Source organism: Poromitra crassiceps (assembly GCF_964638095.1).
Source record: "Poromitra crassiceps genome assembly, chromosome: 19".
NCBI lineage: Eukaryota > Metazoa > Chordata > Actinopteri > Beryciformes > Melamphaidae > Poromitra > Poromitra crassiceps.
The window spans coordinates 4,932,055-4,950,995 of record NC_139646.1 but is presented as its reverse complement, the minus strand read 5'-3'; the positions used below and the strand labels follow the sequence as shown (position 1 = coordinate 4,950,995).

The window sequence follows — 18,941 nt, the reverse complement described above, 5'->3', positions numbered from 1 at the left end:
CCATAGGGGCTAGGATGCAATGCCCTCCCTGCCTTAATGTGGGTTGGGGGGTCACTGAGTGTTGGGTACATGGGTAAAATTAGAGGTGATCACATTGAGTGTTATTGTTCATAAGTGTGTGTGTGTGTGTGTGTGTGTGTGTGTGTGTGTGTGTGTGTGTGTGTGTGTGTGTGTGTGCGTGCGTGTGTGTGTGTGTGTGTGTGTGTGTGTTCGCTGTAGGTTGTTGTGGCGCTTAGCCAGATGCGGAGGCTGTCATAGCCCTCGTTGTGGGATTATGAATGTGAGACGATCCCTGGAACTACGCAGTAATTGCCACCTAATTTGCATAACTGTGCAAATTAATGACCTCTCAAATGAGCATTCATTTTTCACAGGGTCTTTAGTAGCTCCTTAAGAGCCAGCGTTAATTAACGGCTGTGTGTGTGTGTGTGTGTGTGTGTGTGTGTGTGTGTGTGTGTGCGTGTGTGTGTGTGTGTGTGTGTGTGTATGCGTGCGAGTGCGTGCGTGCGTGTGTGCGTGTGTGTTTTGCTTGGGGATGCCAGGGAAAGCTGGCATCACTACCATAGCAACAGCTAGTGTTTTTCTTTCTATTCATCCTCTCTCTCTCTCTCTCTCTCATTCCCCTCTCTCTATCTCTGTCTCCCTCCCTGTCTTTCTCTTTCTGTCTCTCTCATCTGTTCACAATGTGCGTGTCGCCAGCCCCAGTGCATAGACTAACAGACGCTACTTACTTAGACTTGATCTTCTTAAACCCCCCCCCCCCCCATCAAACACAGGCACACCAACAGAGCTATGGCTAAGTTTCTTACGCCATCCGGTGTGTATGGTCAGACTGCCCCCTCCCTCCCGCACTGCTATGGTTTCTCTGAAAGTGTCTCTTCTCGTCCTGTCCGATCTCTGCATAATTGCACAGACTGGACATTTTATTTAATCCCTGAAGTTGCTTTGATGATGCCACTAAAAGTTACTTCTTTGTAGGTTGTTCTAAAATGTTCAGCAACAACATTGCATCATGAAGGCAATTAGTGGCCATTGTCACATGTTGTCTAGGAATAGACTGGGCCGAGCCAGTGTCTAGGTCGTATGAGATTAGAAAGCTGGGTGCTTGTTTTTGCGACTGGGCTGAGTGCCTGGCAGATAATCATTGACTTTGTTGAGATGGCTCTGGAAATGGAGCATTTTTTTTCCCGGGATAATAACTTTACTTTGTCTTTGCTGAAGGACACCCTAATGAGCGACGTCAAGAAAAAGTTAGAAGGAAAGAACAAAATGAAGAGAGAGAATCTAAATGCAGTCTGGAAATGTGCCTCTTCTTGTTGGTTCTGTATTGTGAGATAGTGCCCTCTGCTGGCTAACGAGGGAACCACATTGTTCTGTACTGAAAAGTGTACACACAGTTCAAACAGTAAGTACTGTACTCGACTGCTGCTGCTGCTGCAGCAGCAGCATGCAGTATGTGACAGATAAGTATTCTAAACACAAGTATACAAGTAATAAGTATTCTATTTAAAATTGTGAAAACAAATAACAAAACAAACACTTTGTCTAACAACATTGTCAAATTACATTGTTTTCTTTCATTCTTTGATTTGACCATCATTGATTGGGTACAGCGCTATTGCGTATTTTGTTACTTTTTAATTCTAGGAATATTTGCAACATTTAATTACTGGAAAACAGTATAACACACTGGCATGGTCAGTAGTAGTAGTAGTAGTAGTAGTAGTAGTAGTACGGTAGTGATTTTATTTGTAGTGCACTTTTCATTCACAAAGAATCTCAGAGTGCCACAGAGTTAAAAGCATAAAAATCAGACAATACAACTGTTACTGGAGGACCTGTGGTGACAAGTGCCAGTCTAAAGTCAGACTATGCTAGATTGTGCAGTCAGTCACTAATAGACAGGCATATTCATGATTAGGCCTAATGTTATTCAGTGCAATAGATTTGATCAAAGTTATACGTTCATTTTGCTGTGGGGCGTAACTTTTGTCTTAATATATTGACGTAAACATGCTATCTTTGAAATTGGCCATGGCAAGTAGCATAATGTAACTGTCTGTGCTTGCTTGCAGAGTCTCAAACTCTGTTTGAAACATTGGCCAACCTGAGAAAACACCTAGGTTTGTTAGATGTTCTTCTCACCGGTCAAACCACTATTTTTGACAAGAAGCTCGTAGACGATTGGTCAGCAGGTATTAAAGCTCCTAGACGATTGGTCAGCAGGTATTACACCGTTTTTGGACATGCGGGTAGAAGTTTGACTGAACATGAACAGGTTGTGTGTATAAAGATCGCCTTCCTCCACTACTGATATTATTGATTCTGTCTGACACATCCTGAATGCAGGTTACAGCATTACATACAAAGGACATACAACGTTGCTATTCTGAGATGTAAAGCAGGTGCGCTTCCTCAAATTGCCTCCTTGGCTGTGGGTGCTCAGCTACTGGAATAAGTATCAAAAAAATCACTACAAGAGTGAAGGTAGCAGCACTCCAAAAATTGAGATGCAAGACTTCAGATTTCCATTTTCTTTTTTGATTGAGGGCGTTTCGGCATATGTGCCTTCATCAGAGCATCATACAGAGTGGTAGGATTAGCCTCCTTTTTAAAATGCAGGTAAAAACAGAAACAATCATCCCACCTGTGTAGGGGGAGGTACTTCCTTACAATCAATTAGGACACCTTCACCTGCTGCTACCTTCACTCTTGTAGTGATTTTTTTGAACGTTGCTATTCTATCTCCCTTTCCCCTCAACTCTTACCGCCCTTCTACCTGTCTCTCTACTGAATCCTCCCGCAGCCATTTATCGAGAAATATGGGAAGATGTGATCCAAGTAGATTCCAAAACCTCCTGGTAGTATGTTCAATAAACATAATGCTGCTAAGGCTAATATTGTTAGGCTAATATTGTGTCTTTGACTTGACTTTGACTGCACCACATGACAGGTTTCTCTCCTTCTCTCCTCCCACATCCACAGTCCTCAGTATCCGAGGCATCCAGGAAGAGGATCCTCCAGACCCACAGATCATGCGACTGGACAACATGCTGTTAGCAGAGGGCGTGTCGGGGCCAGAGAAAGGCGCAGCCTCTGCAGCGGCGGCGGCAGTGGCCGCGGCAGCCGGAGGGTCACCTGACAATGGGAACATAGAGCATTCAGACTACAGAGCCAAGCTAGCCCAGATACGACAGATCTTCCACTCCGAACTGGAGAAATACGAACAGGTATGTTAGTTCATTCAGACTACAGAGCCAAGCTAGCCCAGATACGACAGATCTTCCACTCCGAACTGGAGAAATACGAACAGGTATGTTAGTTCATTCAGACTACAGAGCCAAGCTAGCCCAGATACGACAGATCTACCACTCCAAACTGGAGAAATACAAACAGGTATGTTAGTTCATTCAGACTACAGAGCCAAGCTAGCCCAGATACGACAGATCTACCACTCCGTACTGGAGAAATACGAACAGGTATGTTAGTTCATTCAGACTACAGAGCCAAGCTAGCCCAGATACGACAGATCTACCACTCCGAACTGGAGAAATACGAACAGGTATGTTAGTTCATTCAGACTACAGAGCCAAGCTAGCCCAGATACGACAGATCTACCACTCCGAAGTGGAGAAATACGAACAGGTATGTTAGTTCATTCAGACTACAGAGCCAAGCTAGCCCAGATACGACAGATCTTCCACTCCAAACTGGAGAAATACGAACAGGTATGTTAGTTCATTCAGACTACAGAGCCAAGCTAGCCCAGATACGACAGATCTACCACTCCGAACAGGAGAAATACGAACAGGTATGTTAGTTCATTCAGACTACAGAGCCAAGCTAGCCCAGATACGACAGATCTACCACTCCGAACTGGAGAAATACGAACAGGTATGTTAGTTCATTCAGACTACACAGCCAAGCTAGCCCAGATACGACAGATCTTCCACTCCGAACTGGAGAAATACGAACAGGTATGTTAGTTCATTCAGACTTCAGAGCCAAGCTAGCCCAGATACGACAGATCTTCCACTCCGAACTGGAGAAATATGAACAGGTATGTTAGTTCATTCAGACTACAGAGCCAAGCTAGCCCAGATACGACAGATCTTCCACTCCGAACTGGAGAAATACGAACAGGTATGTTAGTTCATTCAGACTACAGAGCCAAGCTAGCCCAGATACGACAGATCTACCACTCCGAACTGGAGAAATACGAACAGGTATGTTAGTTCATTCAGACTACAGAGCCAAGCTAGCCCAGATACGACAGATCTTCCACTCCGAAGTGGAGAAATACGAACAGGTATGTTAGTTCATTCAGACTACAGAGCCAAGCTAGCCCAGATACGACAGATCTTCCACTCCGAACTGGAGAAATACGAACAGGTATGTTAGTTCATTCAGACTACAGAGCCAAGCTAGCCCAGATACAACAGATCTACCACTCCGAACTGGAGAAATACGAACAGGTATGTTAGTTCATTCAGACTACAGAGCCAAGCTAGCCCAGATAGGACAGATCTACCACTCCGAAGTGGAGAAATACGAACAGGTATGTTAGTTCATTCAGACTACAGAGCCAAGCTAGCCCAGGTACGACAGATCTACCACTCCGAACTGGATAAATACAAACAGGTATGTTAGTTCATTCAGACTACAGAGCCAAGCTAGCCCAGATACGACAGATCTTCCACTCCGAACTGGAGAAATACGAACAGGTATGTTAGTTCATTCAGACTACAGAGCCAAGCTAGCCCAGATACGACAGATCTTCCACTCCGAACTGGAGAAATACGAACAGGTATGTTAGTTCATTCAGACTACAGAGCCAAGCTAGCCCAGATACGACAGATCTACCACTCCGAACTGGAAAAATACGAACAGGTATGTTAGTTCATTCAGACTACAGAGCCAAGCTAGCCCAGATACGACAGATCTTCCACTCCGAACTGGAGAAATACGAACAGGTATGTTAGTTCATTCAGACTACAGAGCCAAGCTAGCCCAGATACGACAGATCTACCACTCCGAACTGGAAAAATACGAACAGGTATGTTAGTTCATTCAGACTACAGAGCCAAGCTAGCCAAGATACGACAGATCTTCCACTCCAAACTGGAGAAATACGAACAGGTATGTTAGTTCATTCAGACTACAGAGCCAAGCTAGCCCAGATACGACAGATCTACCACTCCGAAGTGGAGAAATACGAACAGGTATGTTAGTTCGAACAGCTAAAGAAGTGCTGTCAATATAACACAGTGGTATAACACCCCATTGTAATTCAAAATAACACAACTTTTTATTTGAACATTAAATAATAGTTATTCTTCTGCTAAGCAATATGGCTGTAGTATTGGTATGCGTGGTGATTTGGGGTTAGCATATTGATATTTCAATTCAAACTGATTCGGTCACACAGGTGTGCATTTGTCAGGAACTGGATTGTGTTTGGCCACCAATCACAATGATGACAATGATGTCATCGCTCTGGCCACCAATCGACAATGATGACAATGATGTCATCGCTGTGGCCACCAATCGACAATGATGACAATGATGTCATCGCTCTGGCCACCAATCAACAATTGTGGACTGGGGCCCGCAGGACAATATCTACCCCCAGGCAGGGGTGTGTAGTGCTATTTGTTTAGGTACCGGAGTACACCTGTGACGCACGCGTGCACGTAATGACGGTGGCAGGTTTATATACATTAGTCAGCTATAACTGACCACACGATCAAATGTTATACTGACTTCATAATTAGTTCCATGTTGAGTCTCAACATGACGATATGAATATGAAAAGAGTGGTGACAGCGCACCTTGACAAAAATGAAAACATGATTGACGGCGTTCATCTCAGCACATCTCTTAAGAAGCCGTTGAGAAGCGTTCTCATCGTTTTGTGTAGGTTGAAGAGAAGTTGGCTTGCAGTCACGCATAATGGAGGAGCCACAGCTAAATAAAACTTCAGCGATCGATCAATATCATCAGCCATATTTCACCTGTATCATTGTGATTGGATTAAAATGACACTGATGACCAGTGATATGTGTCCATGTAGAATAGAGCCAACTATCAGCGACCCCAGTTATCCTGCAGCGCGTCTCATTAAATCATAATAACTATAACAGGAAGTCGAACAACAGGGCAGATAGCGAGTCCTGTTCCATATCTGCCCGTGTATATATTTTCTATCAATAGCAACTGAAATCACATCAAACGTTGATATAATAGCCCTGGCTGCGAATAGGAGGAATACAATTTCAATCCAAGGGCTTTCAGTGTATTATCTCACCAGATAAGGACAGTCGGGTGATTAAAAAAAGTCTGGTCCTTAACCTTGCAAACTCAATAGACAGATTTAGACCGATGAGGGAACACCGCGGAAGACCATTACTTGACGCCGGGGATCAATCAACACACCTTAAATGTCAATATGACAACTTTATCCATTTTGTTTATTTTGATTGGTTCTCTTGCATGACATTATGCTTTAGTGATGATTGTATCTTCTTAATAATAAAACGTGTATGAGCGGAGCGTCGTTCCAGTGCGCTCCGGCAGCACTACGCCCCATCACGTGAATCAGCCAATCAGAACTGAGGACCTGAACAATCCTGTTTCTAGCTGTTTCTAAACCTGCAGTGAGCTCCTACTCATAACCAAACAAAAATCAAACAAAAATCAAACAACAAAACAAAAGATGGACGTACCGAAGCTTTTTTTTTTTATCAGGCTCTAGCTAACATAACCTCGCCGCCGCGTCAAGCTAACGGCAACAAGGACGATTTTTTTTGGCGCACTTTGTTTCCTGTTTCCTTTGGTTTGGCCAAAAGCGGCGTGTCCAGACTATTCTGTACCTTTCCTCTGCAGTGTAGTCTACCACGCCGGAGCTTCTCCCCACGTTTAGAAAGTGATTACCGTAAGTGGTTTATCGAGTCATGCCTAGTAGCAGGGTACCTGTGGTGGGGGGATAGTCGGACCCGATTCTATGGCTATGATCCACAGGTCACGTTTAGAAGAGAGGCTAATGTTTGGTTTCGGCATGCCAGAGAAAAGCTGGCACCACTACCACGGCAACAACTGCTGTTGCTCTCTGTCTCTCTGTGTCGCTCTCTCTCTCTCACCTCTCTCTCTCCCCCCTCCCTCCTCCCATGCAGGCTTGCAGTGAGTTCACCAACCATGTGATGAACCTGCTGAGGGAGCAGTCCCGCACGCGGCCCATCTCGCCCAAAGAGATCGAGCGCATGGTGGGGATCATCCACCGCAAGTTCAGCTCCATCCAGATGCAGCTGAAGCAGAGCACCTGCGAAGCTGTCATGATCCTGCGCTCCAGGTTCCTGGATGCCAGGTGGGTTTTGTGTCTGTCGTCGTCTTGTTTGTGTTTTTCTCTCCCCGTCTCTCTGACTTCTCATCTGTCAGTCTCTCTGTCTTGACAGCGACAGCAACTTTACTGAGAAATGTGTCTGCTCCTGTCTGAGAGTTTACTGATGCAATCATCTCCCTCTCCGCTTGGCAGGCGGAAGCGTCGGAATTTCAACAAGCAGGCGACGGAGGTGCTGAATGAGTATTTCTACTCCCACCTGGCCAACCCCTACCCCAGCGAGGAGGCCAAGGAGGAGCTGGCCAAGAAGTGTTCCATCACTGTCTCTCAGGTGAGGTCAGCACCCTGCGCTCAAAGGGTCAAGGGTCAGATGGGGTTCAGCACACAGCCAAACACCCTGGGGTCCATCCAATAAATAAATATCTATCTATCTATCTATCTATCTATCTATCTATCTATCTATCTATCTCTATCTATCTATCTATCTATCTATCTATCTATCTATCTATCTATCTATCTATCTATCTATCTATCTACGGTATCTATCTATCTATCTCTATCTATCTATCTATCTATCTCTATCTATCTATCTATCTATCTATCTATCTCTATCTATCTATCTCTATCTATCTATCTATCTATCTATCTATCTATCTATCTATATATCTATCTATCTATCTATCTATCTATCTATCTATCTATCTATCTCTATCTATCTATCTATCTATCTATCTATCTCTATCTATCTCTATCTATCTATCTATCTATCTATCTATCTCTATCTATCTATCTATCTATCTATCTATCTCTATCTATCTATCTATCTATCTATCTCTATCTATCTATCTCTATCTATCTATCTATCTCTATCTATCTATCTCTATCTATCTATCTCTCTATCTCTATCTATCTATCTATCTATCTATCTATCTATCTATCTATCTATCTATCTATCTATCTATCTATCTATCTATCTATCTCTATCTATATATCTATTTTCCATTCCTCTCTCTCTCTCTCTCTCTCTCTCTCTCAGGTGTCTAACTGGTTTGGTAATAAAAGGATTCGGTATAAGAAGAACATTGGGAAGTTCCAGGAGGAGGCTAACCTGTATGCTATGAAGACAGCTGTGGATGCAGCCAGTGTCTCTTCGCAGGCTAGCCAAGCCAACTCCCCAGCCACACCAAACTCAGGTACACACACGCACGCGCACACACACACACACACACACACACACACACACACACACACGCGCACGCACACACACACACACACACACACACACACACACACACACAATTCGAGATATCGTGCCCTCCTCTGCCAATGTATAAATCCAAAATCTGAGTCCTTTCCCCTGGGCACGGGTCTATAAATCACCTGCTCCTCGCTCCAGCGCCCTTTCTCCTGATTGGCTGAATATTAGCCTGGTAAAGCAGCCGGTCACGTGACCTCACATTTCATTTCATTCTACCACACCGTCTGGCCTCCAGTCCTGGGAGGGCGTTTGCAGAAGTTGCACAGTGCTCTAGCCAATCAGCCATCCGCCTCGTAATTGACATCATAACCGGCCAATCAGGAACGCCGCTGGCTAAACAGTAATGGCTGCCTCCGTGCCTGTCCGGCTCCGAGCAGTCATTTCAACGTTCGTCGAGTTTAAACAGCCATAAAGTGCAGTTATTGCAGAAATAGACTCAATAACAACAATTAAGCAAGTACAGGAGTATCGCCGCAACAGTGGAGTTTCTCGGCGGAAAATGTGTTTTCGCCGTTCTCCCGAGTGGATTTGGGTTTGACTGGATCCAACGCTGATTGGCTGAAGGAGTTGTCTGTCAAGGCAAGTACACCTGCCCAACTTCTGCCCACTGCAAAGAGGTCTGGTAGAAGGAAAAGAAATGTGAGTTGATGTGAGCGTCTGGTTTACCAGGCTAGAGGTGTGAGGGAACAGCTCTGTTGTCTCAATGCCTCTGGCTTCATTCTTCTGGCCTGCTGGGTGGGTGTGGCCTGCTGTGTGGGTGTGGCCTGCTGGGTGGGTGTGGCCTGATGGGTGGGTGTGGTTTGATTGGGTGGGTGTGGTTTGATCTGCTCCATACTCTTCCTGGCCTCGTCAAATAGACTGACCTCACACAGTAGAATCCCAATTCCTCCTTCCTACCAGCAACTGTCCTTTTTTTTGCCAGGTGGTGTTCAGCGTTTTATAAATCACAGTCTCCAAATTAATTTAGGTCGAAAGCTATTTTCTATTCATTTACTATTTTGTACAGCTACCCGCTGTCCTTGTCTAGGACAGTCACATCAACTGTTCTACACAAGGGCAGGGTTGTTCCCTGATGCTGATCTACTGAGGTGGTTCACCTTGGTGATAGTCACACACAGGAGGAGGTCTAACCCGACTACAATGAAGATCTAGTTCTAGTCTCGAGTGGTGAATAATTGCCCCTTAAAATATGTTATTTCAGCAGACTTTCAAAATTTGTCATCAAACTCTTTCTCAGTCTGCTTTGAACTTTTAGGTTCCCCTTTTTGTGTGTGACTTTGCTACAGGTCACACACAGTAAGCCCAGAAAGAACACCATGATTTAGACCGAAGTAGGAGGGAGCTAACTGGGTGAAAGTCACTTCCAAGTGCTCCGGTGACCTCGGTGTTTCGTCTGACAACGCAGTATGTTGCTCTCAAGTGAAGGAGAAATTCACCTTTGCAGCGATGCCAAATAAAAACATATTCAAAGGCAGGAAGGAGGCTCTTCATATTGCAACTCAGTGTTTTTGGCACCCTCAAATGTCCCTCCATCCATCCGCTGCAATGGCATTAATATATATTATTATATATATTATTAATATAATCAATGTGTGGGCCCTTAGAGTTATTCAAGTTCTTTCCCCTCTTTGTGTTGTGTTTGATTTCTTTGAGCATTTTGTTGTGTGTTTAAAGCGTGTGTGGCGCACCCGTGTGTGTGCACGTGTATGCGTGTGCGCATGTGTATGTGTGTGTGCACATGTGCGTGCATGCATGCATGCGTGTGTGTGCACGTGCATGCGTGTGTGTGCACATGCGTGCGTGCATGCGTGTGTGTGCATGTGTATGTGTGTGTGCACACGTGCGTGCGTGCGTGCGTGTGTGTGCACGTGCGTGTGTGCGTGCATGCGTGTGTGCATGTGTATGTGTGTGTGCATGTGTATGTGTGTGTGCACACGTGCGTGCGTGCGTGCGTGTGTGTGCACGTGCGTGCGTGCGTGCATGCGTGTGTGCATGTGTATGTGTGTGTGCATGTGTATGTGTGTGTGCACACGTGCGTGCATGCATGCGTGTGTGTGTGGCATCTGTCCATATAACGTGTCCCCTGTTCACCCCTCAGGAGGATACCCAGCCCCGTGTTACACACCTGAGGGGAGGTTATGAGGAAGTCTCTTCCCCCCTCACTGTCTTCATGTGAGTAGCCATGGTTACACACTGTTGCTATAGTAACACACTCACCCAGAGAGTAGCCATGGTAACAGGTTCTCCCTGTGGTAGTGTGATGTACGGTACACACACCTTTTGTGGACCCTATTGATGTAGTTTCTGTCTTTACAGACGATGCTGCACCACATTGCCCCTCTTGTTGAGCATTAAAGGGATAGTTCAGATTTGTTGATGCGGGGTTGTATGAGGTACATGCCAAGTCTCCACAAGCCCTCAGATGCAAAGTTGACTTGAAAAGATGTACACCCTGTTTTTAGCTGACGTCTTCACTGTTTGCCGTAGGAAGAAAGAAGGAGCAAGAATGTCTGCTGCAATTACTGTAGCCTGCTACAGTGAACATGTACGCTAAAAACAGGGTGTAAATGACGTCTTTTCAAGTCAACTTGGCATCTCAGGGCTTGTGGACACTTGGATTACACCAGATGAGCAGTATGGAAGCACTTAATGTTTTTTCCCCCTTCTTTTTTTATTATTTATGTTTTAATGTTTTTGCTCGTGACGCTGTTCTGTTCACAACAATAGGCAGTTATAATAATTCCCTGACGCAGCCGGTTTCTATTCTATTTCTCCAAACTGGGACCACACCAGCTGAATTCTACTGCATGTAGTACACTGACTGTCGGCAAGTAGCTCATACAAGCCCACCTCAAAAAAAAATCCAAACTAGGGAAAACGACTAAAACAAATTAAAACGGTAAAAACAAAACCTTTGCATTTCAGGGCCCCGTTTTGTTGTTGGGCGTTGTATTTTTCTTATTCCCATGAATAGCTGGCCAAATGTAGATGACATCATCATGATGTCATGCTGAACATAATGGTCAAACGCGACAACGTGACATCAGCTCAAGATACCTCCAGAGCAGCGGCTTCATTGGAAGTTTAGTAGCAGAAAAAAAAAAGTCCAATGATCTAAAATATTAACAGTAAACAACAGGTTTTGGTGTCAGCTCTCTGAATCAAAGAAGAAGGGCTTCTTTCTAGAAAGCAAAAAAATGTACGGTATGCACTTCACCTGAAATCCCTGACTGAAGTAGAAGTAAACAAAGCAGCTTGAAGCAATCTCTCTCTCTCTCTCCCTCTCTCTCTCTCCTTCTCTCTCTCTCTCTCTCTCTCCAGGTCGATGATGGCTGGCAGGACAGCGCTGACCCCCCCCCCCCACAGGGCACCAGGGAGTGTGCACTCTTACACCTCCAACTGAGTCATCCACACCCCCTCCCTCGACGTCCGACTCCTCAGACTAACACAAGTCCAACCTGTAGTCAGACCTCAAGCCGAGCCACAGACGGCTTCTCCCGCAGCTCCCAAAATGCCACCACTCCTCTTGTCTGTTTGTCTTTAACGCCGACCTCCACCACCACCACTCCCCCACAACAGTCTCCTCCGACCTCCACCACCACCACTCTCCCACAACAGTCTCCTCCGACCTCCACCACCACCACTCTCCCACAACAGTCTCCTCCGACCTCCACCACCACCACTCCCCCACAACAGTCTCCTCCGACCTCCACCACCACCACTCCCCCACAACAGTCTCCTCCGACCTCCACCCACCACCACTCTCCCACAACAGTCTCCTCCGACCTCCACCACCACCACTCCCCCACAACAGTCTCCTCCGACCTCCACCCACCACCACTCTCCCACAACAGTCTCCTCCGACCTCCACCACCACCACTCCCCCACAACAGTCTCCTCCGACCTCCACCACCACCACTCCCCCACAACAGTCTCCTCCGACCTCCACCCACCACCACTCCCCCACAACAGTCTCCTCCGACCTCCACCCACCACTCCCCCACAACAGTCTCCTCCGACCTCCACCACCACCACTCCCCCACAACAGTCTCCTCCGACCTCCACCACCACCACCCCCCCACAACAGTCTCCTCCGACCTCCACCACCACCACTCCCCCACAACAGTCTCCTCCGACCTCCACCACCACCACTCCCCCACAACAGTCTCCTCCGACCTCCACCACCACTCCCCCACAACAGTCTCCTCCGACCTCCACCACCACCACTCCCCCACAACAGTCTCCTCCGACCTCCACCACCACCACTCCCCCACAACAGTCTCCTCCGACCTCCACCCACCACTCCCCCACAACAGTCTCCTCCGACCTCCACCACCACCACTCCCCCACAACAGTCTCCTCCTCCGACCTCCACCACCACTCCCCCACAACAGTCTCCTCCAACCTCCACCACCACTCCCCCACAACAGTCTCCTCCGACCTCCACCACCACCCCCCCACAACAGTCTCCTCCGACCTCCACCACCACTCCCCCACAACAGTCTCCTCCGACCTCCACCACCACCCCCCCACAACAGTCTCCTCCGACCTCCTCCACCCACCACTCCCCCACAACAGTCTCCTCCGACCTCCACCACCACCACTCCCCCACAACAGTCTCCTCCGACCTCCACCACCACTCCCCCACAACAGTCTCCTCCGACCTCCACCACCACCACTCCCCCACAACAGTCTCCTCCGACCTCCACCACCACTCCCCCACAACAGTCTCCTCCGACCTCCACCACCACTCCCCCACAACAGTCTCCTCCGACCTCCACCACCACTCCCCCACAACAGTCTCCTCCGACCTCCACCACCGCTCCCCCACAACAGTCTCCTCCGACCTCCACCTCCACTCCCCCACAACAGTCTCCTCCGACCTCCACCTCCACTCCCCCACAACAGTCTCCTCCGACCTCCACCTCCACTCCCCCACAACAGTCTCCTCCGACCTCCTCCACCACTCCCCCACAACAGTCTCCTCCGACCTCCACCCACCACTCCCCCACAACAGTCTCCTCCGACCTCCACCCACCACTCCCCCACAACAGTCTCCTCCGACCTCCACCACCACCACTCCCCCACAACAGTCTCCTCCGACCTCCACCACCACTCCCCCACAACAGTCTCCTCCGACCTCCTCCACCACTCCCCCACAACAGTCTCCTCCGACCTCCACCTCCACTCCCCCACAACAGTCTCCTCCGACCTCCTCCACCACTCCCCCACAACAGTCTCCTCCGACCTCCACCACCACTCCCCCACAACAGTCTCCTCCGACCTCCACCACCACTCCCCCACAACAGTCTCCTCCGACCTCCACCACCACCACTCCCCCACAACAGTCTCCTCCGACCTCCACCACCACTCCCCCACAACAGTCTCCTCCGACCTCCTCCACCACTCCCCCACAACAGTCTCCTCCGACCTCCACCTCCACTCCCCCACAACAGTCTCCTCCGACCTACTCCACCACTCCCCCACAACAGTCTCCTCCGACCTCCACCACCACTCCCCCACAACAGTCTCCTCCGACCTCCACCACCACTCCCCCACAACAGTCTCCTCCGACCTCCACAACAGTCTCCCCCGGCCTCCACCACCACTCCCCCACAACAGTCTCCTCCGACCTCCACCACCACTCCCCCACAACAGTCTCTTTACTCCTCCTTCCTCCTTCCAAGTTAGCCAATGTCTTGACACCATTATCTTTTTCTGTCTTTTTATAATCACTCACCATGTTTGTTTTTTTCTTCTTGCATTTTTTTAAAAGATAAATCTTAGTCACTGATGTAGAGAGGCTTTTTCTAATACTGTTTCACTACAACGGGGCACCTTGCCTGTATGTGGCCTGGAGCCAGATGTGGATTCATCATTTTATTTCAAACAATAAAAACAAAAAAATTAAATAAAAATAAAATAATTAATGGATAAAAGGCAAAAAAATAAATAAATATGTTACTTGTCTTCCATGCATGTAGTCCTTTTTAGATGTTTAGCTATGATTGTATTTTTTTCTTTTTTTCTTGACTTTTTTAAGAAAAGGTTGCTACAGAGAAAAATGTATAGGTACAAACAACAAAAACTTCTAAATGGCAGAAATAACCAAAAATGAATAAACACATTGTATGTCAGTTATTACATTTTTGTGTCCTGTGATCTTTTTGTTTCTGATAAGAATTAGATTTTTATTTGTTCATGTTGATAATGCATTCTATTGATAATGCATGTACCGTGTTACTTTTAAGGGGTTATGTTATTTCATAAATACATTTGAAGCAACCAAAACCAGCATTTAGCCATTAGCTGCTGACAAACTCTCCTGGGAGACCCAGGAGAGATTGAATCAGTTTGGGCTTAACCTGAGCTTAACCTGAGGCTAAACTTCCTAATAGCTCGTATGCTCAGTCTCAATGCTATGGTCTCAGGTCATAACAACCAGCAGGTCCAGATTTGTCCTTTGTCCCTCTGTACCCTCTAGTGTTGAGTATTGTCCCTGCACCTGATCTGCCTTTGGACCTTCAGGACATTTTCAAACAGTGCTTTTACCCTTTTTGTAGACCTTTTTTTAAACTATAACCTTGTATTGTCTACCTCATTCACCCTTGACTGTTGATCTTAAAGTGTGAATGTCAACACGTCTTAGGAGCTGATCGCCTGTAAGAAATGTACAAAGAATCTGGCATGCTTTCACTCATTTGTCTGCTGGTTGTATGTTGTGCTGAGGTGAGAAAAGCCCTGAAGCAAATTATAACGTAGTAGTAACAATATGCTGACGTGACAAAATTTATCTCGAAATAATATAACCTGATTATGTAATGAATTCCCACCTAATGTAATAACATCACGATTAACTGCCGATTATTACTTCACACTGGGTGTGTAACATGTTTTATTGATGATGTAATAATATCGACAAATAATTTAGGAATGATAAGAATAATAAAAATGTAGTATCTTGATAGTCAGTATTCTTGTTATTATTTCATCAGTTAAAACTGTTACACTCCATATGAAATAGGCCTGGTTAATATTATAATGTTATTACATTATCCGGCATTTTATCACATGAACAGCTGCGTTACTTTTCCAAGCCATTTAGAAGCACATTTTATAACATTACGCCTTCCCTACAGTGAAAATAAAACAGATTTGTTTGAATTTCACAAGGACTCCAATATCTGCCAGAGAAAGAAAGAAACAATGCCTGTGCTCATAACTCATATATGGAAGCCTTCATAGCTTATGTGTTGTAGCCTACGAGGTAAACAAGGAGAGATACATAAAGGTGTTTATCTAAACTAATCTAGACTAGCCTAACATCTATGGACTTTTTTGTATTTTCATTGAGTTTTCTAAACATTCTTGGTTGCTTCCAGGCAGTACACCTCAAATCTCGTAAAAAAATGACAGTGTATGTTTCCCCCACATTTTCCATCACAGCTATACTACTAAATAGCAAATGATTAGCTTAGCCTGTGGCAAAAAAAGGTAAAGTTTAGGCATATGTCCATGATGCATCATTTGTAACTGTGTAATAATCTTTCCAAACTTTCCCACAGGTGACTCACTAAACCTGCCAAGTTCTATGACTAGGACCAGAGCAGAGACACGCCTACTGCTGCACCACATTTTGAAAAGGATTGCCGTTCGAGAGCATATTGAGCCTACAAAGTCAGACTGATTTACTTCCCAGAACTTCTATCCTGGGAAATGTCTTTGGCGTGGCTTATTCAGTACTGTAAACATATTCATTTGTCAGGCATGCACACAGGGAATTTCAAATGCCTTGAATGTCAATTTAGTCAGACCAGATGTTTTTGAAATTGAAATCAAATTAGATCATTACGACAAACCTAGCAACAACAAAAACTGTACATTCAAACACTGTATTCCATGCCCATGCTGCCTTACTGACAATTGTCCGACTGTAAGGTTTGAGTGGAAGGGGTTAAAGGTTGAGGGTGCTCTGATGAGAGAGAGAGAGAGTGACAGTCACAGATGACAGAGAGAGAGGTTTTAGATAACATTAAATGATTACTTCAAAGTAAAACGTACATTGAAACACTGTATTCTGCCCCTGCTGCCTTACTGACAATGGTCTGTGTATAAGGTTTGAGTAATAGGGGCAGGGGTAAGTGAGGGGTTAAAGTTGAGAGTGCTGGCATGAGCGAGAGAGTGACAGACAGAGAGAGAGAGAGAGAGAGACGCACACAGAGAGAGAGAGAGAGAGAGAGACGCACACACAGAGAGAGAGACGCACACACAGAGAGAGAGAGAGAGAGACACACACACACACACACACACACACACACACACACACACACACACACACACACACACACACACACACACACAGATATATTGTAGAGTGGAGGGAGTGTGTCTCTGTCCTCTGTTCATCATGGATATCTGGCCTGTTGCTCTGATCCTGTGCTCTCTACTATGTTCAGGTAACACGTCTGCTTTAGGATAGCAACACCTGCTGTAACGCTTTGAACTTAGCAGCAGATGTGTCTGTCATTTTTGTACAGCTTTACAGTTAATATTCGACATGACGGGCACGTTGATTTATTTGTGCACTTAAAATTAATACACTTTTCAGGAAATCAACTGTTTTAATGTTTTGGTATGACACATTGACTATCATGCTGCTTTTTGAAAGAATTTATCTTTTTTTTTTTTTTTTTCCCCCCCTAATAAAATAACTGTTCAGTTCAATCTGTATTTGCTTAGGCTGTTTGCTTTGGGGTGGTATTTGTTTACACTGTATTTTGTCCCAGACCCGACTAAAGGTTCAAAGAGTTGCATTACATGTGTGTCTGGGTGCAAGTGTGTGTGGTGGTGACTGGTGTGTTAACATCCCTCCCTCCCTCCCTCCCTCCCTCCCTCCCTCCCTCTGCAGCGGGTGCCCAGGCCCCTGTCATCTCGGTGGAGCCCCGGGTGGCAGCAGTGCGCCGGGGGGAGTCTGCCAGGTTTAGGTGCCAAGTGGCGAGTGGGGCACAGCCCGTCCAACTGGAGTGGAAGAGAGGCAATAACCAAGCGTTTGCAGGTCAGCAGTGTCTCTCTAAGCAATAAAGCACAACACCATCCTCTGTGAAGTATCACCCAATACAACGGCTTGCTTCTGCTTTTCTTCCTAGACAATGTGAAGGTTGAGCCTGACGGTTCTGTGTTGACGATTGCTAACGCCCAACCTGCCAACCAGGGCCAGTACCACTGCGTGGCAAGCAACTCTGTGAGCCGCAGCTCTGCCACCGCTGTGCTGAACGTCAGATGTGAGCTTCACTCGTACACTTTGTGTGCATGTGGTTGTGTGTGTGTGTGTGTGTGTGTGTGTGTGTGTGTGTGTGTGTGTGTGTGTGTGTGTGTGTGTGCATGTGCCTATGTGTGTTTGTTGTAGGGATGCACCGATATGAAAATTTTGGCCGATGCCGATAACCGATATTAAGATTGCTGTTATGGCCGATGACCGATATTTACCGATGTCGACTCGATATGACTTGTATAAAAACACATTTCTATGATAATAAAATGTTGTACATACTGAAAAACACATGTAAACACTGAATTTGAAAAAGTAATGCATTTCTTTATTTCAAAAACATTTGTAAAAGCCCATAAATCATAGATTTACTGCATTATTTCATCTCAATGTGAAGAATTTGGCTGATACCGATAACCGATATTAACATTGCAACATCGGACCGATACCGATATGTTAAAAAATTACTAACATCGGCCGATACCGATATGATTGCCGATATATCGTGCATCCCTAGTTTGTTGTATGTGACAAATTCTACTCCTGGTACCAGGTATCAAACAAGCGCAAACCTTTAAGCCCACAGCGCATTGTGTGCTCCATTCAGCTTCATGGCAGCATGACCCCCTCCCACCACCCACATCTCCCTAGCCACACCCCCTACCCATCCCTCCAATCCTGACTCTCCACCACCTTCCTATCCCTATCTACGACTCCTTTTGCCACTAAACTCACTCGACGTCCATGACTGACTGACTGACTGACTGACTGACTGACTGACTGACTGACCGAGTGTCCTGACTTTTCCTTCTTATGACCCCGGTGGGGCCGCTGGCCCAGCGCCGTGGGGAAAGTAACAATAACAGTAATCAGTAACACAGGGAATAAACCACAAAAGAGTTTCCTCACAAATTGCATCACGCTGTCCTTTTTTATTACAGCACCAATTTGACGTTCACAAGACCTTTGGTATGAAGCAGACCCCAGAACCTTGTTGTCTCTACCTTGTTCCCCTCCCAGTTCTTTTATTGTGAATCTTAAAGGGATAGTTCACATTTTTAAAGTCTAGCCCTATTTTC

General features: G+C 46.1%; 1 protein-coding gene across 1 annotated transcript in view; it reads left to right on the top strand.

Moving 5' to 3' along the window:
• Positions 1-12,362, top strand: part of LOC310793563 (pre-B-cell leukemia transcription factor 1-like) — a 27,833-nt gene extending 15,471 nt beyond the window's left edge. Inside the window, exons 3-8 of the mRNA XM_083655377.1 lie at positions 2,986-3,230; positions 7,173-7,363; positions 7,532-7,667; positions 8,373-8,529; positions 10,693-10,766; positions 11,916-12,362. Of these exons, the coding sequence (XP_083511503.1) occupies positions 2,986-3,230; positions 7,173-7,363; positions 7,532-7,667; positions 8,373-8,529; positions 10,693-10,736 (773 nt within the window). The 3' untranslated portion in view covers positions 10,737-10,766; positions 11,916-12,362. The remainder of the gene's footprint in view (positions 1-2,985; positions 3,231-7,172; positions 7,364-7,531; positions 7,668-8,372; positions 8,530-10,692; positions 10,767-11,915) is intronic.
• The last annotated feature ends 6,579 nt before the right edge of the window (positions 12,363-18,941 follow it).